This window comes from Colossoma macropomum, unplaced genomic scaffold (assembly GCF_904425465.1).
Source record: "Colossoma macropomum unplaced genomic scaffold, Colossoma_macropomum, whole genome shotgun sequence".
Taxonomy (NCBI): domain Eukaryota; kingdom Metazoa; phylum Chordata; class Actinopteri; order Characiformes; family Serrasalmidae; genus Colossoma; species Colossoma macropomum.
Window position 1 is genome coordinate 20,192,283 of NW_023494804.1, and position 13,534 is coordinate 20,205,816.

A 13,534-nucleotide genomic window follows, 5' to 3' on the forward strand; every position below is an offset into this window, starting at 1 on the left:
GATAATAGGCATTAAAGGGCCCATCATATGTAAATACAAATGGTCCTTATGTGGAAACTAAGTTGAAAAAAGCCTGTTTTGAATTCTCTGTTTTTGCGATGTCACAAAAATCAACGCATTTGCATACATCCACCTATTTTGCCTACAGCTCTTTAGTGACCAAAATACGCTAAACGACCAAAGATATGTTTTTATTGAGTACAGGTGTTAGCGGGTGTATAAAATCAAACACCCGGCTATGCGGTCTCCAAGGACAAACACTGGCAGTAGAATAGGTTGTACTGAAGAGCTGTTACTTTAATTGTGGCGCTGTCATAAGTCAGTTTGTGAAATTGCTTCTTTGCTAGATCTGCCCCTGTCAACTGTAAGTGCTATTATTATAAACTGAAGCGTCTAGAAGTAACAATAGTTTAGCCACAAAGTGGTTGACCATGCAGATTCACAGAGTGGGACCGCCGAGTGCTGTTGCATGTAGCATGTAAAATATTCTTAGTTGCATCACTCACTACAGACTTCCAAACTGCCTCTGGAAGCAACATGAGCACAAAAACTGCACCAGGAGCTTCATGCAACAGGTTTCCATGGCCAAACAGCTACACACAAGATCTCTATGCACTATGCCAAGTGTCGGCTGAAATGGCGTAAAGCACGCTGTCAGTGGACTGGAGCAGTGGAAACGTTCTCTAGAGCTTCACTATCTGGCAGTCTGATGGACAAGTCTGGGTCTAGGTCTGGGTCTGGGTGGATGCCAGGAGAACACTACGTACTGGAATACATAGTGCCAACAGTAAAGTTTGGAGGAGAGATAATGGTCCAGATCTGTTTTTCATGGTTTGGGCCCCGCCCATGAGTTTTGTTTTGATGAGTTTGGTGTGGAGGAACTCCAGTGGCCTACCCAGAGCCTTGACCTCAACCTCACTGAGCACCTTTGGGATGAATTAGAATGTTGATTGTGAGCCAGGCCTCCTCGACATCAATACTTGACCTCACAAATGCTCTTTGACTGAATGAACATAAATTCCCACAGACACACTCCAAAATCTTGTGGAAAGCTTCCCAGAAAAGTGTATACTTTTGTATAAGTGCAGTACATTCACTTTTCCAGGAGATAGGGGCGTATGTGGACCTTTTCATTACCTCATGTTTGAAACAGAAAAATAAAATAAAAAGCCTGGAGTCAAGAGAGAGTTTATGGAGTAAAATAATGGAATGTTGTACAATTATGTTCCCTAATTACAAGTACTGAAGACATACTCTTGATTGTACCACCCCAGACAGCAACCACCCCTTTTTCAGACAGCATAAGGGTTTTCTTTTGACATACAGCATAGCTGTTGTTGTTTCATTCAACCTCAGTCCCTGGACACGTCCGGGCAAGGGCAGGAAGCTGGAAGCATATCTACTGCGTCCAGATAGCCATCTTCATTCCAACAGACAGGCAGCCACCAGAGCACATAGTAACAGGGCTGTAGAACTGAAATTTCTAACCAGAGGCATGAAGTTAAATACCATCCTGATCCTTCTTGCACTTCACTGTGAGTAGATTTTTAATGCTTATTTACTAATAAAGGTACATTTCAAAGAAGAAGGGTAAATTTACAAGAAGTGAAAGGAAACAAAGGAAAGAAGTAACTAATATTTAACAACTGGAAGAAGGATGTTTTGAGTCTAAATTATCTAATTATCTATTTTCTATGGAATAAATCTGTCAGTCAAACCATATAGTTAAAAAGGCTTCCTCATTCATCATACTGAGTTCAGTCTGCTGTTCTACTGACTTTTAGCAAAATTCAAATTGAAACTCCAAATTTGATTTTGAATTAAAGCATGAAATCATACATGTATTCATTAAATTCAATCAAATACCGTTTGATGTTCAGCCAAGCTATAACTATATGAAGTGTCATTGCTTTAGACCAACCAGAAAAAGTTTGTAGTATTTTTCTTCAAGATAGTACATTGTGTTGTTGAACGTGAATTAATTGTGATCTTTTCTGCTGCTTTTTTCTCTCTGACTGCAACAGTTCATAAATCTACAATCAATGATACAACTATTGCTGCTCTCGGAACAAAACCTCATATCTTTTGAAAAAATGTATTTAAGGTGGAATTTCACAGATTCTTTACATTTTCTGCACAATTCAGTGGTTAAGATGTAAATGAAGTTGCTCAGAATGGTTTCATATGAACTGATCCATTTTAGAAAAATATACAAGTCAGAATTGTTCACAGTGGTCATGATAGGAACCAGACATCAGAAGTTTCTAAAAGTTCGCTCACCTCAAGTTATTACGTGAAATGTTTACAAATACAGTGTTTTACGATAATTTTTAGATTACGTTTTTAAGATCTATTCATGGTAGAAAGGTATGTGCAGGGTGTTGTGAGGCAAAATGGTCCCCAAAGAACACAGGATTTATCTCCATTTTACCATCAACATTAAGTATAAACAATCAGAAGACATGTTTAGGTTCACAGGTGGTTTGGATAGTAAATAAAATATCTATATCCGTTGTAGACGTCAGGACCCCTGGTTTCTATCACCACCACTGTAAAGAAACCAGAGTCAGTACGTATCTTTTCAATGAACCATTTCACACCAAACCACTCTGAATGACTTTCTTCACACCTCAGTGGTTGAATTGTGCAGAAATTTTGAAAAATCCCTGAAATTCCCCTTTAACTTTCAGTGTAAACTAATGTAAAAGATTTTATTGCAGGTCATTTTGAACCATTTCTATTTGTCTTTCCATCATGAACTTTTGACCCAGTCTAAACGACAGCTGGCATTTTCAAATTGCATAATAAAATAAAAAAGGAGATGCAAGGTTTAGTTCTAGCAGCACTATGACTCCTTTATGAAGCTTATTTTAAAACTTTGTGACCACGTCTTAGTGAACAGCGCTGTGGTCGGAGCTGTTGCACCACATCTTGCTGCTTTCTGGGTTTTGTGGTGCCGCGTTCTCACGGCTCAAACATGCACACTACTTATCAAATATAATCCTGTATCTTTATAGTGATGTGACCAAACCAAATCAGATTTCACTCATAAACTAATCAGATGGGAGTTTTTAGCTCTTTAAGTTTACAAAGTAAAAAGCATGTTTTGGAGCTGTGAATTCTTCACAGGAGCCAGCCATGTCCTCCAGCATGTTTTGGAGCTGTGAATTCTTCACAGGAGCCAGCCATGTCCTCCAGCAACATCTTCTTTATGCTTTGCTGTCACAACATGTTCTTCTTTTCCCAACAAGAACTGTGTAAAGAGCAAAACAGCAGATACTGAAACACCCACACACCCACACACACTCTTTTTTGGCACACAGAGTACCACTGTATGGACTGTTTTTTTTACAGTAAATATACACAGTAGGCTGGGTTACTGTATCTGAGATATTGTTTTGATATTTTCAAGGTAAGATTTTGACCTGAAACATATTTTTTATATATATTCATGGTGGAGGGGTACATGCAGGGTGTTATAAGGCAAAATAGGGCCCAATAAAAACTTTTATTCTAAGATTTACTACTATTTTACCATCATCAGCATTACATATAAAAACTCAGAAGACACATGTAGGTTCATTGGTGATTTCGGTTAGTAAATAAACTGACTATATCTGTGTTGTATTCATGGCAACCCCTGGCTCCTACCACCACCTCTGTACAGAAATGAGAGTCAGTAACTTTCTTTACGATGAAAGAAGCCCCGCCTCACAGCGAGATGAAAGCCAATAACGTGGCAGAAATTTTGTTGTGGCATCTGCGCTGGCCAAACAGATTTCAGGAAAAGCACTGGCCACCTTGGCCACCCCTCTAAAACCACACGTGATGAGGAGCACTGCATAGCCTTGTTTGTTTTGTTCTTGGTTTACACTGCATTTTTTGAACACTGCAGAACAGCTGTTCTTGCTAGCTGTTGTTTCAATACAGACCTCTGCAGCCATGTTGTCAATCTGTAGCTGGCCTCGTGTTAGAAAAATTAAGAAAACATGTCTAAACAGTTTTTCAAAAATTGCTCCTGCAGCATCCTGTGGTAAACAAAAATGCCCCGAAGCTGTTATGTTTTGTGCTGTGTGCTTTTTTATCCCAAGTGTCACTGGATCCATTGAATTATGAGGTTGTTTAACCATCAAAATGTGAATAATGTTACAGTTCCACTTAGCATTGTGTAGAAGATACAGTACAAAGCGCAGCTCTGCCACTTAGAAATACATGATCGCAGTGACAGTGTGTGATTAGAATGTTTGATGTGCGTGTGTCTGCAGATTGGAGTGTTGAGCAGATTCATGGTTTTAATGTGGGAACAGCAGGAGCCAAAGTGTTCTCAGGAGCAGCAGAGGAGGAGTTTGGATACACAGTGCAACAGTTCACCAATCAGCAGGGCAAATGGTAAACACAGTGGTTAAGTAATGTAGACTTACTTATGACACTTAGTTTGGACTGTATTCACTACATTCTTATACTTCTCTCTCTTGTAGTGTCAACTGAAATTGAACAGTAACATTTTGCACTACATGGAAACTATGTAGTTTCTTCACATCATTGAATGGCCTCGTCTTTAAACTGCCCTTAGATGAGTGGTGATCACCTGATAATACCTGGTGCTCACCAAATATTATATGGTGCTCATCTGACAGTATCTGGTGTTCACTGAATAGTATCTGGTGTCACTGGATAATATCTCATGCTCACTTGATAGTATCTGGTGTTCACTAATTAGTGCTCACCTGATAATACTGGGTGCTGACCAAATAGTATCTAGTGCACACCTGATAATATTTGGTGCTCACCTAATAGTATCTGGTGCTCACCAAATAGTATCTGGCGTTCACTGAATAGTATCTGGTGTCACTGGATAATATCTCATGCTCACTTGATAGTATCTGGTGTTCACTAATTAGTGCTCACCTGATAATACCTGGTGCTGACCAAATAGTATCTAGTGCTCACCTGATAATATTTGGGACTCACCTGAGAGTACCTGATGCTCACCTGACAGCACCTGGTGCTGACCATATAGTATCTGGTGCTCACTTGACAACATCTAGTGCTCACCAAATACAATCTGTTGCCCACTTGGTAATATGTGGTGCCCTCCAAATAGTATCTGATACTCATTTGATAATATGTTGTGTTCCTCAAATAGTATCTGGTGCTCACTTGGTAATATGTGGTGCTCACTAAATAGTATCTTTTGTTAGCAAAATAGTGTCTGTTGCTCATGTTATAATATCTGATGCTCAGCTAATAGTATCTGGTGCTTAGCAAGTTGTATCTGGTGAGCACATGATAGAATGTGGTCCACACTAAAATATTACCTAAAAGAAATACACCTGTTCTTTCAAAGGCTCCAGAACCTTTCAACAATAGTGTAGTTTTTGTGGCCACAGCCAATAAAATCACCCTGTCAAACCATAATGTCGGTCTTTTTAAATGTGACTTTCTTAATAATGTGATGTGTGTTGTTTTCTCAGGTTACTGGTGGGATCTCCATGGCAGACATCCAACAATAACAGAGTAGGAGGCGTTTATAAGTGTGAGATCATGAGTGCTGCGTCCACCTGTGAGAAACTCAACCTGCAGAGTGAGCTAATATTACCTTTAGCAATTGCTGCTGTAGTGAATCTGTACTGTGTTATTTAGCAAATCCAAGGTACATCTGTCTAAGGACTCATGACACTGTTTCACTTTTTTTATTCAGGCTCTTTCAGCACACCAACAATGCAGAACATCAACATTAACATAAGTCTGGGGATGACCCTCACACGAAAGACCAAAAACAATGGATTTATGGTAAACTAAAAACGTTCATGCTATACTCTATAGTGCTCTATGGCTGTTCGATTCCAGACATTTTAGGCTGACATTACACGGTGAAACTTTCACGCAGCTAGTTGCATGTTATGAGTGCTTGGAACATCATTTCTGCGCAACTTGAAAAACAGTTCAATTCAAAAAACAAAGTTGCATGCAACACATTCAGTTACTCCACTAGTTAGCCAAATTAGCAGCACATATTTTTTAAAACACTATATCATTATGCTATGAAGTCATCAGAGAGGTGTAATTTACTTACTGACATATTTGCAGCAATTTTTATCATCTTTGTGTTTTTTTTCCGACTGTCACTACCATTCTTCTTTTTCTATATCTATATATCAGCCTTTTACCTTTCTATGTAGGGTTCTTTTTCGAATATTTTTAAGTTTTTTATCTGTTGTGTGTAGATTGTGCTAATCTCTCTATGTATGTGTTTGTTTCAGACGTGTGGTCCTCTGTGGGCTCAGAGTTGCGGGGCTCAGAATTTTGTTCCAGGAGTGTGTGCAGAAGTGAGCCCTCTGTTCTCTGCCCAACCTGCGTTCTCCCCTGCTCTTCAAAGTAGGAGTGAATACCTGTCTCAATTTGTTCACTAATGAATACGAATTCTGGCAGTGTTTAGGTACTCGGTAGCATGAACTTTGGGACACTGATGACTTAAAGGGGAATTCCACCAACTTTTCAAAAGTTCAGCATAATTAAATGGTTAGCATGTAGACAGAGTCATTCAGAGTGGTTTGGTGTGAAATGCTCCAGTGTAAAGAAACTTACTGACTCAGAAATTTACACAGTGGTGGTGATAGGAACCAGACGTCTGAAGAATTTGGAACCTTGCTCACAGAAAGTTATCACACAAAATAGTTATGAATACACTGCCTGCTGCCTAAGACACTGTTTGATGATAATTTTGTGATACGTTTTTGGCCTAAAATTTCTTGATAATCCATTTATTTTAATCCATTCATGGTGGTGGGATACATGCAGGGCATTGTGAGGCAAAATAGTCCCCAAAGAAACCTTGTTTCTTTTCAGATTTACCACTATTTTACCATCGTCAATATTACATATAAGAACTCAGAAGGTGCGTGTAGGTTCACTGGTGCTTTTGGATAGTAAATAAAATAGCTATGTGTTGTAAACATTGTGACCCCTGGTTCCTGTCACCACCACTGTAAAGAAATCTGAGTCACTTTCTCTACAATGTCCCATTTCACACCAAACCACTCTGAATGACTTTGTTTCTACCTCAAGGAATGAATTATTCAGAAATCTGGAAAAATCTGGAATTCCCCTTCAAAACACATGATACGAATGTGAGACAGTACGCAAGAAAGGGAAGAAGCAACAACAGCAACTGGGAAGTTCACCCATTGTGTTGTGCATAGCCATACTGTCATTTTAACCCAGATACAGATGTGTATCAGTCACACACAGCAGTGTTTAATGCAATTAAGCCTTTTTTATGCGATTAATAGTTCTAGCATAATGCCTATTTCTGCTAGCTTTGCAACAGGGTTGTCCAGTGTTACATTAGCGACAAGCTAACCATGGCTCACATAAGCGATTCATGACAGCTGTAGCTAAAACACAGTCGATTCATGACTGAATAGACATTCAAATTACCATTTTCACTTTGTATGTTACTGTTTAGTAGTGAACCTTTCAGTATAGGTTTCAACTTAAAGCCTCTTACTGAATATTTCTGAAGGAGCGTAATTAGCGCTAACCTGTGACTGTTAGCAATTATCCACTGAACAAGTCAGCCTATTTTAATGTCATATGTTGTTCATGAAGATAATAAAGTGCAATAGTCATAAAATATAGCTTGTTGCTAAGTTAGTGATAATCATTAACATCAACACATATAAGAAATTTAACCTAAGTTAGTCACCATGCAACTAGTAAGCTGGGAAGCTAACAGGATGCTATCAATATTTCAGTTAGAAAACTGATAGCTGAGTCAGGTTCAGTGCAGTTTTGGCACTTTTGGCAAAGTCCTTATAGAAAGGTCTGTTTACTTGGTGGCCATTTGTGCAATGTCACCGGGCAGTTACTTCCAGCTGTACAAGACCAGACTCCTAGGTCAAATTACCTCTTTAAAAAACATATTTGAAATCACCAGTAAAATCTGACAAAACTTCCTAAGTTTGTAGCATTTAGCTCAATAACACACAAAAAACTTTTTTTTTTTTTTTGGCTGTTCTACTGTGCTTGTGCAGATCTCCATGATGGGGGGCTTTCCTCCCTAGTGTCACAATATCCTTGACCCTTCTCCCCTCATGGTGTCACCAGCAATCTGATTGACGAGCGTTCCCATTCGTATTTTGGCCAGTTATTCATTTATAATGCCTCTGCTTTTGGTTCCCCTAAGAACCATGTTTGAAAAAGAGATTTGTGATTGTGAGAAACCTTTTAAAGCTTTAAAGTATCTTTTCTATAATGTAAATATTCTTTAAAAATGTTGAGGTTCTTCCTCAAATCTTCATATAGTGCAAATCGAACTTCTCCATACTCATCACATTTACAAAAGTTTAAGGGAACCAAAGTCTTCAGAGAACCAAAAGGGCTTCTTCTGTGGTATCTAACAGATTTGTATGTGGTTGCTGTCACAAAATTTGAATTCAAGTAATTTTGAATAATTTCTGATGATCTAATGAATCCATTGGTTCATTTGTGATTAACCGTTCACACAAGCACAGCTGCCATTTTCAAAGTGTGTCAAAAAAAGACAGGAATTACAGACCTGACAGCGATGGCGTGTTTATCATCTGTTGCCTTTTCTCTAGACTGCGGTGGTCCAGTGGATATTGCTATTGTCCTGGATGGGTCCAACAGCATATATCCCTGGCGTGATGTCCGGAACTTTCTCAACAAGTTCCTGGGGAGTCTTGATATTGGACCTAATAAAGCACAGGCAAGTCCACTTCTGTCTTATGTCGATGAAGCCTTATGAAAAATGTTCAGCACAGCAGCTTATTTTCCACTATAACCAATAATCACTTGAAGTTAATTACTGTTCCTCTTTTTTTCAGGTCAGCTTGATTCAGTATTCAAATGATCTATCTTTTCAATTCTATTTGAACACCTATCAATCAAAAGATGAAATGCTCGAAGTTGCAGCCACTATACAGCAGAAAACTGGAGACGCCACTTATACTTTTGCAGCTATCGACTCTACCAGGTACGTCTTCCCTTCTAGTTGGCAATAGCAGTTTTTTCACAATCTTTCAGTGATATGGATATACACCAATCTAGTGGTCCCCAACCCTGATCATGGAGAGCTATCCTCCTGCAGTTTAGTTCCAACCTGTTTCCAATAAGCTGCCCCACCCTATACTGAACTCTAATACATCTGATCCAGCCAGTCAGGGATTTGGGAGGAGGTTGGCTAGTTGGAGCAGGTGTGGCAAACTGTTATTGAAACTAGGCTCTGCAGGAAGGTAGCTCTTTAGAACCAGGGTTGGAGACCACTGCTCCAATACAACATGGGATTATCTGTAGAATTATTGCAGGAATGTTCTTCTGTGTCACAGCATCAGCTTCAGTCAGTAACAAATGTGGCTGTATGTTCAAATGTTGATGTGCTGTGCTACAGTATGCAATTTACAGGTAGAGCACACACACACACACACACACACACACATCTTCTGAGCCGCTTCTCCTTCTGGGTCGCGGGGGGAGCTGGAGCCTATCCCAGCAGTCATTGGGTGGAAGGCAGGATACACCCTGGACAAGTCCAGGTAGAGCAAAGTGTTTCAAATTATATTTGACAATCTCACAACAGAAGAGAGATCACCTCTATTCTGAGCTCGGTCTTTCTGAGTTTATTAGGGGGGAGTGGGGCCCAACCTAACACATTTTGGTTTTTGTTGAATAACTTCAAAAATATTTAAGCTGGAAAAATCATATTTTTATACAAGCAACATATGCATCTCCACCATCAGATCTCTTTAAAACGATGAAAAATCACTCTGACTTTTCGTGGGAGACCGTGGCTAGGAAAAGTGGTAATGTGGCCAGAAGCACAAGCTGCTTGACATATACCTCGTAAAAAGTCTGTATTAATTTGTGCCCCGCATTAGGTTGCACATGTTGTGTGAACTTTAGTGAGCACAAATCTGAAGAAATTTGCAAATCTACCAAACCACATGGCTTCTTATCATACTAAATTTTGTGTTTGGGCCACCGTGTACAAAGTGTCGTGATGTCTTAACTTCAATAGCATGTTAGCCTGGCAGCTTTAACATTTAGATTTTATTGAACTTTAAATTATAGGTTGAGAGAATGTAAACTGAATATTGTTCTTTTGACTTGCGATAAGAAGTTCAATCAATGTTGAAGGCAGAAAGTTACCCACTTGTTATGTTAAAAAAGCAAATCTTTATTTACAGTGAGGACTATGTTTAATGTGCCAAAACCACATAAAATCCCAGTTTTATGGTTCGTATGATTTTGATTCTAAATAGTTATTTTGCCTACTTAACGATTGCTTCAGCAAGCAGATAAGGCTAATGCTAGCACTGAACAACATTGTGTCTTTCTGATGGAAATGTAACTACATTATGTATTTGAGGCATTATACAAGAAGGGTATATACAAAGGGTCTTTTGCCCCTTGACTGAGGGGACTTCTTTCCCCAACATTTTTAAAAAATTAATTTTCACTTCAAACAACCAAATGTAACACTCTCTTCACCCACCACCTTTAATTATAAAATAATGTTTCTTGCACAGCTTAATCAAAATATGTAGATAACTGTTATCTAGTAACAAAAATTAGATCACACTGACACCCAGAATATTTCAGGATAATTAATTGCAGGAATATTGTTGTCCAGATGAAATTAGCTATTCAGTAAGGTTTGACCATTAATTTGATTAGGAGAGAAAATTAGAGCAGGGAATTTTACGCTGGGGGGCTTTTTCTCCCAAGTTACCCTATAACTGTACAAAATTTCACTATTCAGAAAAAAGTCTGTGGCATTTTTTTCATTATACTAAATTTAATGGATATGAATGGCTTAACTTGATCCTCAGGAAAGAACTGTTTCCAATTCACAATTACAGCAAATAAAATACACACACACATGCATACAAAAGTCTGTATTTACATTCATTTTGTTTATTTTTGCTTTTATTAGAGAGCAAGCGTTCATCCCTGAACATGGTGGTCGCCCAGATGCCACCAAAGTGATGGTGGTGGTCACTGATGGAGAATCTGCTGATGGTTATAAAAGTAAGGAAGTCATTGAGCGCTGTGAGAAGGACAACATCATCCGCTTTGGCATTGCTGTAAGTCTGAGGTCACACCTAAAATCCATGTCACCTAAGGATGTAACTTTTTTTTTTTGCAAACAAATTTGGTTTAATTTAAAACATTCTTGAAACATGAAATGCACTGTGCAATTTGTCAAACTATAATTGTATCTAAATGTGTGTAGATTCTGAAACCAAGTGCAGATATTGTGAAATTTACTAAGGAGATTGAGACAATCGCCAGCAACCCAAAGGAAAACTATGTCTTCAACGTGTCAAATGAAGCTGGTCTAGTTAACATTGCAGGAACTCTTGGGAACCGAATTTTCAATATTGAGGGTGACGTATCAGTTTATGAATCTGTTTATCAGCTTAATTGTGTACTCCAAAATAAGTACTGTATTAAAATGCTATACCTTTTTTGTGTTTTGGGGGGCCATTAAGGCACTGGAAAGGGTCAGGATTTCGAGATGGAGATGGCTCAAGTTGGGTTCAGTGCACACCAAACCAAAAATGAGGTGCTCACAAATTGCTGGCATTTGAATTAAAGATTATTTTATGTAGTTTCAGTGCCAGTTATTGTAAATCTGCCTGTAGTTTTGAAACGATGCAGTCTTTTTACACAGGATGTGATGATGCTGGGTGCTGTTGGAGCATATGGATGGAGTGGAACAGTTGTCCATAAAAGTACTCAGAGAGCTGAAATTTTTCCTAAAGAAGCTTTTCAGAAAATCCTGGAGGACAAAAATCACAGTTCCCTACTGGGTGAGTCCATGTAAAATGTCAAAACTTAAATGTTAATTGGAGAGAAAACAGCATGATAGAGCCAGCTTTTATAGTGGCCCCAGTCCCCTGTCCTGAAGACTACTGTCCTGAGCTAAAGAGTAGGACCAAAACGTCTAAATGGGGGGTTTTGAATGGAGTGGTGCTCTTTTTATGTGTTTCTCCCACCTCATATGCTGTATGTTGTCCTATAGCATGCATGTGTGTTGCATACCTGTAACATTACATTTCCAAAAGTTAAAGTTGCTATGGATAGTGATAGCGTAGTGTTTTGTTCAGAAGTAAACATAGCCATCTATGGCCAAACCACAGCCGTTCTGAGGTCAGCTGAGAACGATTCACTGCTGATTGGGTGATCTCTCCACTGTTTACACACTGAATCTCATAAAACTCTTCAGAAACCACCTCACTAAGAAACTAACTCGTAACGCTAGTTACAGACATGACAGGTGCTGATAACAAACTGAAGGCTTGAGGCAATTACAGACAGCCAAGGTTGCTAAGCAGTTATTGGAGAGCTGAGAATGTAAGGCAAAGCGTGGCTTAGAGCATAACAATTTGATTGGCCATAACACTGTGACAGCACTCACAGAAAATAAATCAAATAGCTCTATCATAAAAAACGGACTTTGTTTTTTCTTTATTAGATTGGTCAGGCCTGTAATCAATGTAGGCAGACCCCGTCCTAAAGAAGCCAACCCATGGCTATCCCCCTGAGTACTTTCCACATTAAATCACATGTGAAAAACCACCTCTGGCACTACCTAGATCCAGACCTCTGTGTCCTCATAGCTAGTTATGACCCTGGAGTCAATAATTGTGATACATGGTTTTTAGTGTATTTGTGCTTATTTTTAAATATTTTTTTCATCTTCTTTATTTTTCATCTTTATCGCAGGTGTCGATAACACTGTATCACTTGTATTAATGATTTTCTGTGTTACGGTGTGTTAAGGCTACTCGGTGTCCACGCTGAATGATGGTTCCTCTGAGTTCTACGTGGCTGGTGCTCCTCGTTCTAACCACACAGGCCAGGTTGTAGTGTACACACTCAACAGCCAGAGACAGCCCAACATCATCAACTCACAGAGGGGGGATCAGGTACCTTCAGCTTGAAACCAAAAGACAAACAGTACTAATTTTCTACCTCTATAATTGATGCTTGGATCAATTTTTATCCAGCATCCTAAGAAACAGTTCAGTGCTCTGTCGCTCTTCATCTCTGAGTGTAATCTTAAACTGAACCTAATCGTATGTCTAACACCACCCACACCTTTACCCTGATGTCAGTAAATGTTTTATTAATACTTTGTAATTATTGTGTGTGTGTGTGTGTGTGTGTGTGTGTGTGTGTGCGTGTGTGTGTATATGCCTGTTACCCTTTACAATGTGTGTAAATTTCATGATGTACAGACCAAAAGAAATGGCTGAAAATGGCTTATAAAAAAGTCTGTTTCCAAAAGTCTACAGCTATCTTCAACTTTTATTTAAAGCTGGAACCTACAGTTTTGAAAAATAAAAAATTGAAAAAAGTTAAAATGAAGAAGAAATACTTTCACATTCTGCACTACTTATAGGTCACTATTAAAACTGAAGTGCATTTATAACATTGACCATTAAGGCCTTTGTACAAAAAGGTCAGTTTTTTTTTTTTTGAGTCTTATTTCTTCCATTAAAGC

General features: G+C 38.8%; 1 protein-coding gene across 1 annotated transcript in view; it reads left to right on the forward strand.

Moving 5' to 3' along the window:
• The first annotated feature begins 1,445 nt into the window (after positions 1-1,445).
• Positions 1,446-13,534, forward strand: part of LOC118824709 (integrin alpha-2-like) — a 29,877-nt gene continuing 17,788 nt past the window's right edge. Inside the window, exons 1-12 of the mRNA XM_036595065.1 lie at positions 1,446-1,535; positions 4,266-4,389; positions 5,475-5,584; positions 5,702-5,793; positions 6,264-6,378; positions 8,604-8,731; positions 8,850-8,998; positions 10,958-11,137; positions 11,272-11,411; positions 11,517-11,590; positions 11,699-11,837; positions 12,811-12,956. Coding sequence (XP_036450958.1) covers positions 1,496-1,535; positions 4,266-4,389; positions 5,475-5,584; positions 5,702-5,793; positions 6,264-6,378; positions 8,604-8,731; positions 8,850-8,998; positions 10,958-11,137; positions 11,272-11,411; positions 11,517-11,590; positions 11,699-11,837; positions 12,811-12,956 — 1,437 coding nt within the window. The 5' untranslated portion in view covers positions 1,446-1,495. The remainder of the gene's footprint in view (positions 1,536-4,265; positions 4,390-5,474; positions 5,585-5,701; positions 5,794-6,263; positions 6,379-8,603; positions 8,732-8,849; positions 8,999-10,957; positions 11,138-11,271; positions 11,412-11,516; positions 11,591-11,698; positions 11,838-12,810; positions 12,957-13,534) is intronic.